The 16553-nt window shown below is 45.1% G+C and overlaps 1 protein-coding gene across 1 annotated transcript in view; it reads left to right on the top strand.

Annotated features, from left to right (window-relative positions):
- PIK3AP1 (phosphoinositide-3-kinase adaptor protein 1) overlaps positions 1 to 16553 on the top strand; it is a 197880-nt gene that overhangs the window by 163865 nt on the left and 17462 nt on the right. The window contains exons 11-15 of the mRNA XM_038743874.1: positions 881 to 946; positions 3992 to 4197; positions 10687 to 10759; positions 13640 to 13795; positions 15435 to 15505. Coding sequence (XP_038599802.1) covers positions 881 to 946; positions 3992 to 4197; positions 10687 to 10759; positions 13640 to 13795; positions 15435 to 15505 — 572 coding nt within the window. The remainder of the gene's footprint in view (positions 1 to 880; positions 947 to 3991; positions 4198 to 10686; positions 10760 to 13639; positions 13796 to 15434; positions 15506 to 16553) is intronic.

Raw genomic sequence — 16553 nt, 5'->3', positions numbered from 1 at the left:
CTTGGGCAAGTCACTTAACTTCTCTGAGCCTCAGTTCCCTCATCTGTAAAAATGGGGATTAAGACTGTGAGCCCCACGTGGGACAACTTGATCACATTGTACCCCCCCCAGCGCTTAGAACAGTGCTCTGCACATAGTAAGCACTTAACAAATGCCATTATTATTATTATTATTATTATGAGAAGCAGCATGGCTCAGTGAAAAGAGCAAGGGCTTTGGAGTCAGAGGTCATGGGTTCTAATCCCGGCTCCGCCACTTGTCAGCTGTGTGACTTTGGGCAAATCACTTCACTTCTCTGTGCCTCCGTTCCCTCATCTGTAAAATGGGGGTTAAGACTGTGAGCCCCGCGTGGGACAACTGGATCACCTTGTAACCTCCCCAGCACTTAGAACAGTGCTTTGCACGTAGTAAGCACTTAATAAATGACATTATTATTATTATTATTATAGTTGAGACTGGTAGATCATTATTATTATTATTATTATAGTTGAGACTGGTAGAGGACTGGAAACTTTCCAGGTGCGACCCTGAGGGGGCAGGGGGAATGGCTATTTTACCAGATATTAAATGAATCAGTTAAGGGGTCTAGTCACCGGGTCAGTGAAGGGGTTTAGAAAAACCGGAGCATCCAACCTAAAGTCTTAGCAATTTGGGACCATTGAATTTTGCTCCCGTTCAACTGATTCCTTTATTAACTTGCCTCAAACTATTGCATTGAAATCCTGAGCTTCCACTAAGAGAGCGCTTCGTCCCCACGGTTTCGTCGTGTACAGAGTTTGCACAGCCCTTTTTGGGGTGAGGGAGAAGGGCCTTCGGGAGGAAGGGACGGGGAAATGTTCGTCTCTTCGACCCCTGAAACATGGCACTCTTTGTTTTGAAGTGTTTGGAGAGAGAAATCGAGAAAGGCCTGGAAACCTGTACACGTCGGCAGAGAGCATGAGGGCAGGTCAGTCCGAACTTCTCTCTCCAGTTGGTTTGGGGAGAATTTGCCTCTGTTATGTCCTTTTGGTTTGATTGGAATCATTTCCAAGTGTGATCTGATGTTTGTACCGATTTATTACTCTATTTATTTGACCTGTACATATTTACTCTTCTATTTATTTTGTTAATGATGTGCATCTAGCTGTATTTCTATTTATTCTGATGCCTTGACACCCGTCCACGTGTTTGTTTTATTGTCTGTCTCCCGCTTCTAGACTGTGAACCCGTTGTTGGGTAGGGACCATCTCTAGATGTTGCCGACTTGTACTTCCCAAGCGCTTAGTACAGTGCTGTGCACACAGTAAGTGCTCAATAAATACGATTGATTGATTAGTACAGTGCTGTGCACACAGTAAGCACTCAATAAATATGGTTGAATGAATGAATGAATGATCTGCTCCTACTGCTTCTATTCCATCCCCCAACTATTTCATCCCTCAAAACAGACCAGTACTGGGTAGTTTCTAGGAGTCCTTTTAAATGGCTTTGTGGAAAGAGCATGGAATGGGGAGACAGGAGACCCCGGTTCTTATCCCGGCTTCTCTGTTTGCCTGCTGTGTGACCTTGGGCAAACCAGAGAGAAGCAGGGTGGCTTATTGAAAAGAGCATGGGCTTGGAAGACAGAGGTTGTGGGTTCTAATCCCGGCTCTGCCACTTGACATATGTTTGACTTCAGGCAAGTCGTTTAACTTCTCTGTGCCTCAGTGACCTCATCTGTAAAATGGGGATTAAGTCTGTGAGCCCCAAGTGGGACAACCCGATTAACTTGTATCTACCCCAGCACTTAGAACGGTGCTTGGCACATAGTAAGTGCCCCTGGCCTAGAATGCCCTCCCTCCGCACATCCGCCAAGCTAGCTCTCTTCCTCCCTTCAAAGCCCTACTGAGAGCTCACTTCCTCCAGGAGGCCTTCCCAGACTGAACCCTCTCCTTCTCCTCCTTCCTCTCCCCCTCCCCAACCCCCCGCCTTACCTCCTTCCCCTCCCCACAGCACCTGTATATATGTATATATGGTTGTACATATTTATTACCCTATTTTACTTGTACATATCTATTCTATTTATTTTATTTTGTTAATATGTTTTGTTTTGTTGTCTGTCTCCCCCTTCTAGACTGTGAGCCCGCTGTTGGGTAGGGACCGTCTCTATATGTTGCCAACTTGTACTTCCCAAGCGCTTAGTACAGTGCTCTGCACACAGTAAGTGCTCAATAAATATGATTGAATGAATGAATGAATTGTACTTCCCAAGCGCTTAGTACAATGCTCTGCACACAGCAAGCACTCAGTAAATACGATTGAATGAGTGAATGAATGAATGAACAAATACCATCATCATCATTTAGTTACTGTTGGCCTAAGTTTCCTCATCTATAAAATGGCAATTCATTCAATTGTATTTATTGAGTGCTTGCTGTGTGCAAAGCACTGTACTAAGCATTTATACCTGCTCTCCCTCCAACTTAGACTGTGAACCTTACGCGGGACTGGAACTTGGTGTAGTGGCTAGAGCATGGGCCTGGGTGTCTTAAGGTCATAGATTCTAATCCCAGCTCCATCCCTTGTCTGTTGTGTGACCCTGGGCAAGTCACTTCACTTCTCAGGGCCTCGGTTACCTCATCTGTAAAATGGGGATTAAGACTGTGAGCCCTATGCAAGACAGGGACCGTGTCCAACCCAATTTGCTTGTAAGCACCCCAGCATGTAGTACAGTTTCTGGCATATAGTAAGCGTTTAACAAATACCATTATTATTATTATTACAATTATTATTAATAATAATTCCCTATAGACTGTATGCTCCTTCTGGGCAGAGAATGTGTCTACCCACTCAATAATAATAATAATAATAATAATAATGGCATTTATTAAGCACTTACTATGTGCAGTGCACTGTTCTAAGCACTGGGGAGGTTACAAGGTGATCAGGTTGTCCCACAGGGGGCTCACAGTCTTAATCTCCATTTTACAGATGAGGTAACTGAGGCACAGAGAAGTTAAGTGACTTGCCCAAAGTCACACAGCTGACAAGCGGTGGAGCTGGGATTTGAACCCATGACCTCTGACTCCAAAGCCCATGCTCTTCCCACTGAGCCACGCTGCTTCTACTGAGCCATGCTGCTTCTATTACACTATTAGTGCACTATTATGAGCACTATTACATAGTGCTGTCCCAAGTACTCATGATAAGCACTCAGTAAATATGATTGATTGATTTGATTTATTATCTGGTGTCTTACAGCACAGTGCTTGACACCTAAATTTTTCATTTATGAACATTCCTAAAGGACAGGGACCATGTCCAATTCCCAACTGTGTCTATTTCCTCGGAGCTTTAGTATAGTGCTGTGCACACATTAAACACTCATTAAGCACTCTCCCCCTTCGAGACTGTGAGCCCGCTGTTGGGTAGGGACCGTCTCTGTATGTTGCCAACTTGTACTTCCCAAGCGCTTAGTACGGTGCTCTGCACATAGTAAGCGCTCAACAAATACGATTGAATGAATGAATACAATTGACTCAAATTGAATTGAGAAAATGAGGACTTAGAGAAGACTTCTTGGAGGAGACGTGCTTTTAAAGCTTTCCTGAAGCATGATATCTAATGTTTTCTATCCTCCTTCAACCTTAGCACTGTCGTCATGGCTTCACTGAGCTAATTGTCCTTGGAACTGCTAGTGTTTTTTATTTCCTTTTACTCTCCTAACCCCCACCTTCCCGTTGTTCTCTATCAGCTGTAGATGGTAACATCTTGTCCTGTCTCCTGCCCTCCCGTTCCTGCTGGGTTAGCAGCCTTGGAATGCCCTGCTGGCACATTTAGCCATGCCGAGGGGGAAAAAGGGAGAGGGAGAAGGAGAGGAAAAGGGAGAAGGAAAGGAATAGGAGAAGGGAGAGGTAGAGAAAAAGGGAGAGGAAGAGGGAAGGGGAAAGAGAGGGAGGGAGAGGAAGAAAGAGGGGAAGTGGGAGAGAGGGAAAGGAGAGAGAGAAAACCAAAATTTGCTGTTTTTTTCCAGAACCAGCCGTCAGGCCTACAAGAGACAGACCCCAGTCAAGCATATACGACCCATTTGCTGGGATGAAGACTCCCGGTCAGCGGCAGCTCATTACCCTACAGGAGCAAGTGAAACTCGGCATCGTCAATGTGGACGAGGCCGTGCTCCATTTCAAGGAATGGCAGCTCAATCAGAAGAAGAGATCAGAGTCATTTCGCTTTCAACAGGTAACTTTCCTTTTGTTCCGGGCGTGTGTGTTGCGTGTGTGCGCGTCTGCACACTCGTGCGCAAAAGTGTGTACGTGGGCCCCAACTGCCAAAAGATTCCTGGATGGCTGAGATGTCCTTTGTAGCTCCTCACAGGAAAGTGGGGCTCTAGCATAAGTTGGAATTGAAAAAGCAATTTAGCAGAGAAGCAGCGTGTCCTAGTGAATAGAGCACAGGCCTGGGAGTAAGAAGGACCAGGGTTCTAATCTTGGCCTCTGCCAATGTCTGCTGTGTGACCTTGGACAAGTCACTTCACTTCTGTGGGCCTCAGTTACCTCATCGGTAAAATGGGGATTAAGAGTGTGAGCCCTATGTGGGACAGGGACTGCGTCCAACCTGATAAACTTCTATCTATCCCAGCGCTGCATTCATTCATTCATTCAATAGTATCTATTGAGCGCTTACTGTGTGCAGAGCACTGTACTAAGCACTTGGGAAGTATAAATCGGCAACACATAGAGACAGTCCTTACCGAACAATGGGCTCACGGTCTAGAAGGGGGAGACAGACAACAAAACAAAACAAGTAGACAGGCGTCAATATCATCAGAATAAATAGAATTCTAGCTATATACACATCATTAATAAAATAGAGTAATAAATATATACAAATATATACAAGTGCTGTGGGGAGGGGAAGTGGGTAGGGCAGAGGGAGGGAGGGGGTTGATGGGGAGAAGAGGAGGAGGAGAGGAAAAGGAGGGCTCAGTCTGGGAAGGCCTCCTGGAGGAGGTGAGCTCTCAGTAGGGCTTTGAAGGGAAGGAGAGAGCTAGTTTGGCGATATGAGGAGGGAGGGCATTCCAGGCCAGAGGTAGGACATAGGCCAGAGGTCGACGGCGGGACAGGCAAGAACGAGGCACAATGAGGTTAGCAGCAGAGGAGCAGAGGGTGCGGGCTGGGCTGGAGAAGGAGAGAAGGGAGGTGAGGTTGGAGGGGGTGAGGGGATGGACAGCCTTGAAGCCGAGGGTGAGGAGTTTTTGCTTGATTCGAAGGTTGATAGGCAGCCACTGGAGATTTTTGAGGACGGGAGTGACATGCCCTGAGAGTTTCTGTAGAAAGATGATCTGGGCAGCAGAGTGAAGTATAGACTGAAACGGGGAAAGACAGGAGGTTGGGAGATCAGAGGGGAGGCTGATGCAGTAATCCAGTCAGGATAGGATGAAAGATTAAACTAGCAAGGTAGCGGTTTGGATGGAGAGGAAAGGGCAGATCTTGGCGATGTTGTGGAGGTGAGACCTGCAGGTTTTGGTGATGGATTGGATGTTTGGGGTGAATGAGAGAGCGGAGTCGAGGATGACACAAAGGTTGTGGGCTTGTGAGACGGGAAGGATGGTAGTGCCATCTACAGTGATGGGAAAGTCAGGGAGAGGACAGGGCTTGGGAGGGAAGATGAGCTCAGTCATAGACAGTGCCTGGCACATAGTAAGTACTTAAGAAATACCATAAAAAAATAGCTCACTTGGAAAGCGTTTTGTGTGTGACTTCTATGTATCTGTTGTTGTATTGTACTCTCCCAAGCTCTGAGTGCTTTGCACACAGTAAGCACTCAATAAATATGGTTAACTGAGTGAATGAACTCTAAATCTTTGAGCCACCTTGCCCCAAGTAGACAAGACAGTCAAAGACCAAGGAAATCCAGGTGACTTCTCTGAGCTTATCTCTTGTGCTTGGTCCATAGGTAAATGAATTCATTAAGTCATTCATATTTATTGAGCGCTTACTGTTTGCAGAGTACTGTACTAAGCACTTGGAAAGTAAAATTTAGCAATAGAGACAATCCCTGCCCATACCGGGCTTACAGTCTAGAAGAGGGGAGACAGACCTCAAAACAAGTAAACAGGAATTAATAGCATCAATATAAATAAATGGAATTATAGATATCAGCGCTCACCTACTGAGAGCTCACCTCCTCCAGGAGGCCTTCCCAGACTGAGCCCCCTTTTTCCTCTCCAACTCCCCATCCCTCCGGCCCTACCTCCTTCCCCTCCCCACAGCACTTGTATATATATTTGTACAGATTTCTTACTCTACTTAATTTACCTGTACATATTTACTATTCTATTTATTTTGTTAATGATGTGCACATAGCTTTAATTCTACTTGTTCTGACGATTTTGACACCTGTCTGCAAGCTTTGTTTTGTTGTCTATCTCCCCCTTCTAGACTGTGAACCCATTGTTGGGTAGGGACCGTCTCTATATGTTGCCGACTTGTACTTCCCAAGCGCTTAGTACAGTTCTCTGCACACAGTAAGCACTCATTAAATATGATTGAATGAATAATTAGCGTGTGACTTTGGGCAAGTCATTAAACTTCTCTGTGCCTCAGTTCCCTCACCTGTAAAATGGGGATTAAGACTGTGAACTCCACGTGGGACAACCTGATTATCTACCCCAGTGCTATAGAAAGGTGCTTGGCACATAGTAATAATAATAATAATAATGATGGCATTTATTAAGTGCTTACTATGTTCAAAGCACTGTTCTAAGCACTGGGGAGGTTACAAGGTGATCAGGTTGTCCCTCGGGGGGTTCCCAGTCTTAATCCCCTTTTTACAGATGAGGTAACTGAGGCACAGGGAAGGAGCCCACTCTTTTAGACTGTGAGCCCACTGTTGGGTAGGAACTCTATATGTTGCCAACTTGTACTTCCCAAGCGCTTAGTACAGTGCTCTGCACACAGTAAGCGCTCAATAAATACGATTGATTAAGTGACTTGCCTAGAGTCACACAGCTGACAAGTGGCGGAGCCGGGATTTGAACCCTTGACCTCTGACTCCAAAGCCCATGCTCTTTCCACTGAGCCATACTGCTTCTAGTAAGCACTTAACAACTGCCATCATCATTATTATTACTAAACGCTGGGGTGGATACGAGCAAATTGGGTTGGACACAGTCCCTGTTCCACGTGGGGCTCCCAGTTTCAATCTCCATTTTACAGATGAGGTAACTGAGGCCCGGAGAAGTGAGGTGACTTGCCCAAGGTCACACAGCAGACATGTGGTGGAGGTGGGATGAGAACCCCTGACCTCATACTCCCAGGCCTGTGCTCTATCCTTCTTGCCACGCTATTTCTCACTGTACGCTCCCAAATGCTTAGTACAGTGCTCTGCGCACAGTAAAAGCTCCATAAACGTTGTTGCTTGTTTGATTGCAGAGCAGTGGAAGTGCAGGTAGTTTCTTGGGTGGCTAATTCCATTGAAGCAGTGTGGCTCAGTGGAAAGCGCTTTGTACTTCCCAAGCACTTAGTTGTACTTCCCAAGCGCTTAGTCCAGTGCTCTGCACACAGTAAGCGCTCAATAAATACGATTGAATGAATGAATGAATAAATGAAAGAGTCCGGGCTTTGGAGACAGAGGTCATTGGTTCAAATCCCAGCTCCACCAAGCTGTGTGACTTTGGGCAAATCACTTCACTTCCCTGTGCCTCAGTTCCCTCATCTGTAAAAGGGGGATGAAGACTTTGAGCCCCCCGTGGGACAACCTGATCTCCTTGTAACCTCCCCAGGGCTTAGAACAGTGCTTTGCACCTAGTAAGCGCTTAATAAATGCCATTAAAAAAAAATTTATTTTCTTAGAGCCCTCCATGTTGTCAGTATAGGAAAGGATTTGGTGAGATCAATCAATCAATCCATCAATCATATTTATTGAGCGCTTACTGTGTGCAGAGCACTGTACTAAGCGCTTGGGGAGTACAAGTTGGCAACATATAGAGATAGTCCCTACCCAACAGTGGGCTCACAGTCTAGAAGATCCTGGGTCTGAGATCCTGGGTGGCACCCATTAAGTCTCACACTAATTATGTAGAGATTTGATAGAATAAGAATTGAAAGAACTGATTTCCTCCAAATATTCAGTCAATCCGTCTCCATTAAATTGACTCACTTGGATCTTCGTGAAAATCTCCAGAGCATTTTGGGGCTGTAATAGAGTTTTGGAGGAAAAATTATTCAGGACTAATCACTGAATGTGAAGTGCTGTACTGAGAAGCAGCGTGGCTCAGTGGAAAGAGCCCGGGCTTGGGAGTCTTAGGTTGTGGGTTCTAATCCCGGCTCTGCCACTAATCAGTTGTGTGACTTTGGGCAAATCACTTCACTTCTCTGTGCCTCAGTTACCTCATCTGTAAAATGGGGATTAATAATAATAATAATAATAATAATAATGGCATTCGTTAAGCGCTTACTATGTGCAAAGCACTGTTCTAAGTGCTGGGGGGGCTACAAGGTAATCAGGTTGTCCCACGTGGGGCTCACAGTCTTAGTTCTCATTTTACAGATGAGGTAACTGAGGCTCAGAGAAGTTAAGTGACTTGCCCAAGGTCACACAGCAGACATGTGGCAGAGCTGGGATTCGAACCCATGACCTCTGACTCCAAAGCCCGGGCTCTTTCCATTGAGCCACACTGCTTCTTGAAACAACCTGATAACCTATCCCAGTGCTTAAAACAGTGCTTGGCACATAGTAAGTGCTTAACAAATACCATTATTATTATTATTATTATTATTATTATTATTATCATTATTAGTACTACTACTAAGCCCTTAAGATAGTACAGTAGTATTACCGGGCGAGATCCTTGGCCTCAAAGAGTTTACCATCTACTCTTATGCGTGTCTGTTTTGAATTAATTCCCCAGGAAAACAGGTAAGTGCTGATTTACTGTCCTGTCAGTCAATCAGTGGTATTTATTGAGCTCCTACTCTGTGCGGAGCACTGTAGTTAACGCTTGGGGGAGTATAATACAGCAGAATTAGCAGACACATTCTTTTTCCTATGTACAGTTGCCTCAAAATAGAACTGGAAATGTCAGTGGTTCGCTAATCCTGGCCCGGTCTTAAAGCAAGGAGATTCTTAAATCATCATCATCATCATCATCAATCGTATTTATTGAGCGCTTACTATGTGCAGAGCACTGTACTAAGCGCTTGGGAAGTACAAATTGGCAACACATAGAGACAGTCGCTACCCAACAGTGGGCTCACAGTCTAAAAGTGGGGGAGACAGAGAACAAAACCAAACATACCAACAAAATAAAATAAATAGGATAGATATGTACAAGTAAAATAAATAAATAAATAGAGTAATGTTTATGACCCATAAAATTCTAAAAAGCATTTCATTCATTCATTCGATCGTATTAATTAAGCGCTTGTGTGCAGAGCACTGTACTAAGCGCTTGTGAAGTCCGAGTCAGCAACATTTAGAGGCGGTCCCTACCCAACAACGGGTTCACAGTCTAGAAGGGGGAGACAGACAACAAAACAAAACATGTGGACAGGTGTCAAGTGCTCTTCACACAGTAAGTGCTCAATAAATACGATTGATTGATTGATCAGAATAAATACAAATACAGCTAGATGCACAGAAGCATGCACGATAATGGATTTCTCTTTGGGTCGGGCGAATTTGGCCTGAACCTCAAAGTCGGATTGGTTATACTGTCAATGTGATGTAATGTTAAAGAGAATGAAATCTGAGTAAATTCTTGTGTCAATAAAAATAATCCAGCGTGCATTTGCCCTCTCCCCTGTAAAGAGCATTCATTCATTTATTCATTCAATTGTATTTATTGAGCGCTTACTGTGTGCAGAGCACTGTACTAAGCGCTTGGGAAGTACAAGTTGGCAACATATAGAGACGGTCCCTACCCAACAGCGGGCTCACCGTCTAGAAGGGGGAGACAGAGAACAAAACAAAACATATTAACAAAATAAAATAAATAGAATAAACATGTACAAATAAAATAAATAAATAAATAGAGTAATAAATACATACAAACATATATATATATACTAACCATGGCTTAGTGGAAAGAGCATGGATTTAGGAGTCAGAGGTCGTGGGTTCTAATCCTGGCTCCGCCACTTGTCAGCTGTGTGACTATGGACAAATCACTTAATCAATCAATCAATCAATCATATTTATTGAGCGCTTACTATGTGCAGAGCACTGTACTAAGCGCTTGGGAAGTACAAATTGGCAACATATAGAGACAGTCCCTACCCAACAGTGGGCTCACAGTCTAAAAGGGGGAGACAGAGAACAAAACCAAACATACTAACAAAATAAAATAAATAGGATAGATATGTACAAGTAAACTAACTAAATAAATAAATAAATAGAGTAATAAATATGTACAAATATATATACATATATACAGGTGCTGTGGGGAAGGAAAGGAGGTAAGATGAGGGGGATGGAGAGGGAGACAAGGGGGAGAGGAAGGAAGGGGCTCAGTCTGGGAAGGCCTCCTAACTTCTTTATGCTTCAGTTTCCTCATCTGTAAAATGGGGATTAAAACTGTGAGCCCCACATGGGACAACCTGATTACCTTGTATCTCCCCCAGCTTAGAATAGTGCTTGGCACATAGTAAGTGTTTCACAAATGCCATTATTATTATTATTATTATTATTATTATTATTATATTATTAAGCATCTTTTCATTCTTTCAGGAAAATCTCAAACGACTGAGGGACAGCATTACCCGAAGACAGAAGGAGAAGCAAAAGTCAGGGAAGCACCCCGGTATTTATCTTTATTTCATTTATTTTACTTGTACATAATTACTATTCTATTTATGTTGCTAATGATGTGCAGCTAGCTTTACTTCTATTTATTCTGATGACTTGACACTTGCCCATATGTTTTGTTTTGTTGTCTGTCTCCCCCTCCTAGACTGTGAGCCCATTGTTGGGTAGGGACCGTCTCTCGATGTGGCCAACTTGGACTTCCCAAGTGCTTAGTACAGTGTTCTGCACACAGTAAGCACCCAATAAATAAGATTGAATGAATGAATGAATCTTTAATTAGATTGAATATTCACCTGGAGAATCAGAGTTAATGGGATCAGAGACAAGATATAGATCTGGGCAAACAGTAATTACCTTTGTTCACCTACAACCACTGTTAGGGTTAATTCTAATTCTAGGGTTAATTCCCTCCCCACATCCGCCAAGCTAGCTGTCTTCCTCCCTTCAAGGCCCTCCTGAGAGCTCACCTCCTCCAGGAGGCCTTCCCAGACTGACCCCGTTCCTTCCTCTCTCCCTCTTCCCCCTCTCCATCCCCCATCTTACCTCCTTCCCTTCCCCACAGCACCTGTATATATGGATATATGTTTGTACATATTTATTACTCTATTTATTTATTTATTTATTTTACTTGTACATATCTATTCTATTTATTTTATTTTGTTAGTGTGTTTGGTTTTGTTCTCTGTCTCCCCCTTTTAGACTGTGAGCCCACTGTTGGGTACGGACCATCTCTATATGTTGCCAACTTGTACTTCCCAAGTGCTTAGTACAGTGCTCTGCACACAGTAAGCGCTCAATTAATACAGTTGAATGATTGATTGATCTGGGATGGCTAATGGTATTTTCTTCTTGAAGCGCTATCTATGTAATCAATCAGTGGTATTTATCGAGTGCTCCCTGTGTGCAGAGCATTTGGGTAAGTCCTTAAGAATGTACCACACAATAGAGTTGGTAGAAATGATCCCTGCCCACGAGGAGCTTACAGTCGACAGAACTGTATCCTTGATTATCAAATTTTTGACCTACTTTATCTTCTTCCCCACCTACCTGCTGTGTAACCTTGGGCAAGTTACTTAACCCCTCTGTGCCTCAGTTTCCTCATAAGTAAAATAGGGATTAAGTACCTGTTCTCTCTCCTACTTAGACTTGTGAGCTCCACGCTGGGACTCTGTCCAACCTGATTAACTTGTACCTACCCCAGTGCTTAGTACAGTCCTTGGCACATATACCACAGTTATTATTATTATTACTTGCTGGGTGGTAACGGGTCTGCGGCTTGAAACTGTCCCAGCTGAATGTAGGTGGGGATCTGGGAATGCTTTTAGACTGGGAGCCCACTGTTGGGTAGGGACCGTCTCTATATGTTGCCAACTTGTACTTCCCAAGCGCTTAGTACAGTGCTCTGCACACAGTAAGTGCTCAATAAATACAATTGACTGATTGATTGATTGAAAGAAAGTAGAACTGAGAGGACAAACAGACCCCCAGCTGTTTCAGAATGGAGATCAAATAGTAATGATGATGAGGATGATAAGCAGCATGGCTCAATGGAAAGAGCCCGGGCTTGGGAGTCAGAGGTCATGGGTGGGTTCAAATCCCGCTCCGCCAATTGTCGGCCGTGTGGCATTTGGTAAGCGCTTACTGTGTGCAAAGCATTCATGCATTCATTCAATCGTATTTATTGAGCGCTTACTGTGTGCAGAGCACTGTAGTAAGCGCTTGGGAAGTCCAAGTTGGCAACAGATAGAGAAGGTCCCTACCCAACAGCGGGCTCACCGTCTAGAAGGGGGAGACAGACAAAACATATAAACCAAATAAAATAAATAGAATTCATTCATTCATTCATTCAATCATATTTACTGAGTGCTTACTGTGTGCACAGCACTGTACTAAGCGCTTGGGAAGTCCAAGTTGGCAACAGATAGAGACGGTCCCTTCCCAGCAGCGGGCTCACAGTCTAGAAGCACATAGTAAGTGGTTAATAAATGCAAAGCGCTGAGGTAGATACAGGCTATCAGGTTGTCCCCCGTGGGGCTCACAGTCTTAATCCCCATTTTACAGATGAGGCAACTGAGGCTCAGAGAAGTTAAGTGACTTGCCCAAGGTCACACAGCAGGCACGTGGCAGAGCCAGGATTAGAACCCATGACCTCTGACTCCCAAGCCCGGGCTCTTTCCACTGAGCCATGCTGCTTCTCGTATAGGGAAGCAGCGTAGTGTAGTGGATAGAGCGCGGGCCTCAGTGTCAGGTCATGAGTGCTAATCCTGCTCCACCACTTATCTGCTGTGTGACCCTGGGCATGTCACCTAACTCCTCCGCGCCTCAGTTACCTCATCTGGAAAATGGGGATTGAGACTGTGAGACCCACGGGAGACAAGGGACTGTCTCCAACCCGAATTGCTTGTATCCACCCCAGCGCTTAATACAGTGCCTGGCACATAGTAGGCACTTAACAAATACCATTATTATTATTATTATTATGTGGAGAGGATGGAGGTGCAAGAATGATGGTGTCTCCTAGCCGAGAAATGGAACGAGGCGGAGGGGAAGGTGGGGAACGGAACAAAGTGTCTAATGGTGGCTTTACCTGGCATAGTGGATAGAGCCTGGGCCTGAGGGTCAGAAGGTCATGAGTTCAAATCCCGGCCCTGCCACTCGTCTGCTGTGTGACCCTGGGCAAGTCACTGCACTTCTCTGGCCCTTATTTACCTCATCTGTTGAACGGGGATTAAGACTGCGAGCCCTCTGTGCGACAGCGACTGGGTCCAACCCGATTAACTTGTATCCACCTCAGCGCTTCGAACAAGTGCCTGGCACATAGTAAGGGCCGAACAAATACCGTAATTATTGTGCTGATTCTCCTTCTCGATTTCAGACATAGAAATCACCGTCCCCATCCGGCACTCCCAGCAGTTTGGCGGGAGGGTGGAATTTGGGGTCTACGAAAGCGGCCCCAGAAAGAGCGTCTTCCCTCAGAGGAAGGAGCTAAGGCGGGGAGATTGGAAGACCGAAAGCACCTCGAGCACAGCAAGTGAGTAGACACTGCCCGGGCTTGACCCCGCCACTGGATGCGGAGCCCAGACTCCTCCTTTCTAATCCCAGCTCTACCGCTTGCCCCCGTTTGTCACCCTGGACAAGCCACTTCCCTTCTCTGGGCCTCAGTTTCCTCATCTCTAAAATCAGACAGATAATTGCTGTCCCCCACACTCAAAGCCTCCAGGAAGCCTTCCTTGACTGAGCCCTTTTCTCCTCTTCTCCCACTCCCTTCTGCGCCGCTCTTACTTGCTCCTTCATTCAACCTCCCTCCCTTCCCCACGGAACATATGTAGCGTGGCTCAGTGGAAAGAGCACAGGCTTCGGAGTCAGAGGCCATGGGTTCAAATTCCGGCTCCGCCAATTGTCAGCTGTGTGACTTTGGGCAAGTCACTTCACTTCTCTGGACCTCAGTCACCTCATCTGTAAAATGGGGATTAAGACTGTGAGCCCCACGTGGGACAACCTGATCACCTTCTATCCTCCCCAGTGCTTAGAACAGTCCTTTGCACATAGTAAGCGCTTAACAAATGTCATCATTATATTATTATTATATGTATATATCTGTTATTTATTTATCTATTTATTTATTTATATTGATGTCTGTCTCCCCCTCTAGACTCTGGGCTTGTTGTGGTCAGGGAATGCGTCTGATATTATAGTGTACTCTAAATATATACATATATATTTATGTGTGTATATATATATATACACACACACACACATTTTTACATATATATATATGTATATATGTACTCAATTGTACAATCAATTCATTTTATCTGATTACTGCGTTTGTAAATATTTTATGCCTGTCTCCTCCATCTTTGAGCTCCTTTGTGCATGGGAAGCCAGACTCACGTTTCTGTTATATTTTTCAAAGCATTTAGTACATCACATTGCACCCAATGAGCGCGCAATAAATACTGCTAGTACTACTGTTTAGATAGGTGTCTAACTGGAGGATTGTTCGGATCATAATCTGGGCTATCATATTTACAGCATGATGTGGCCATGGGCAGAGAATGTGTTTGTTCATTGTTATATTGTACTCTTTCAAGCAATCAGTACAGTGCTCTGCACACAGTAAGCGCTCAAGAAATATGACTGACTGCCTGACTAAATGGCAATTCACATAGTATTTGCCTGTGACTGTTGTCCTGACTTCACCTTTTAGGGCTAGTAGAGAAATCTGGGAAGATCTGGTGGTCTGCCTTTCAACTCCCGTCGAGTTACCGGCGTTGCAGTGATAAGACAAACAAATGTATCATTTGTCCTAGAAAGCAAGACAAAAGAAAATCCAGTGTGCCGTAGCTAAAGCAGCGTGGCTCAATGGAAAGAGTCATGGCTTTGGAGTCAGAGGTCATGGGTTCTAATCTCAGCTCCGCGGCTTATCGGCTGTGTGACTTTAGGCAAGTCACTTTGCTTCTCTAGGCCTCAGTTCCCTCATCTGTAAAACGGGGATGAAGACTGTGAGCCCCACGTGCGACAATCTGATCATCTTATATCCCCCCGCCCAGCGCTTAGAACAGTGCTTGGCACATAGTAAGCGCTCAACAAATACCATCATTATCATCTTTGGACCTTTGAGAGTGGGCGTGCCATTTATGCATTTCGTTTCTCCGTCTGCAACCTAGGTAGCGCCAGCAATCGATCGAGTACCCGCAGCATCCTCAGCGTCAGCAGCGGGATGGAGGGAGATAATGAGGTACGTCACCCCCCTCCACAAAAATCTCCAGTTGTGGCAAATCCACCTCCATATCAAACAGAAAACTCCTCACCATTGCCTTCACAGCTCTCCATTTCCTCGCCCCCTCCAGACTGAGCCCCTTCCTTCCTCTCCCCCTCGTCCCCCTCTCCATCCCCCTCATCTTACCTCCTTCCCTTTCCCACACCACCTGTATATATGTATATATGTTTGTACATATTTATTACTCTATTTATTTTACTTGTACATATCTATTCTATTTATTTTATTTTGTTAGTATGTTTGGTTTTGTTCGTCGTCTCCCCCTTTTAGACCGTGAGCCCACTGTTGGGTAGGGACTGTCTCTATATGTTGCCAACTTGTACTTCCCAAGCGCTTAGTACAGTGCTGTGCACACAGTAAGCGCTCAATAAATACGACTGATTGATTGATTGATTGATTCTCCATCCCAGCCCACACATTCCACTCTTCCGGTGCCGCTAACCTCCTCTCTGGGCCTCCAGCTTGCCTGTTGACCCCTGGCTCACGTCCTGCCTCTGGCCTGAGACACCCTTCCCTCTCAAATCCAAGACAATTACTCTCCCCCGCTTCAAGCGTTGTCAACTTGTACTTCCCAAGCGCTTAGTACAGTGCTCTGCACACAGTAAGCGCTCACTAAATACGACTGATTGATTGATTGATTGATTGATTCTCCATCCCAGCCCACACATTCCACTCTTCCGGTGCCGCTAACCTCCTCTCTGGGCCTCCAGCTTGCCTGTTGACCCCTGGCTCACGTCCTACCTCCGGCCTGAGATAGCCTTCCCTCTCAAATCCAAGACAATTACTCTCCCCCGCTTCAAGCGTTGTCACCTTGTACTTCCCAAGCGCTTAGTACAGTGCTGTGCACACAGTAAGCGCTCAATAAATACGATTGATTGACTGATTGATTCAAGCCTTCAAAGGCCCATCTCCTCCCAGAGGCCTTCCCAGACTAAGCCCCACTTTTCCTCATCTCCCACTCCCTTCTGCATCACCCTGACTTGCTCCTTTGGCTCTTCCTCTCCAC

Source organism: Tachyglossus aculeatus, chromosome 3 (assembly GCF_015852505.1).
Source record: "Tachyglossus aculeatus isolate mTacAcu1 chromosome 3, mTacAcu1.pri, whole genome shotgun sequence".
Lineage (NCBI taxonomy): Eukaryota > Metazoa > Chordata > Mammalia > Monotremata > Tachyglossidae > Tachyglossus > Tachyglossus aculeatus.
Note: the sequence above shows the minus strand (reverse complement) of the source record. Positions and strands in the feature narration are given on the sequence as shown.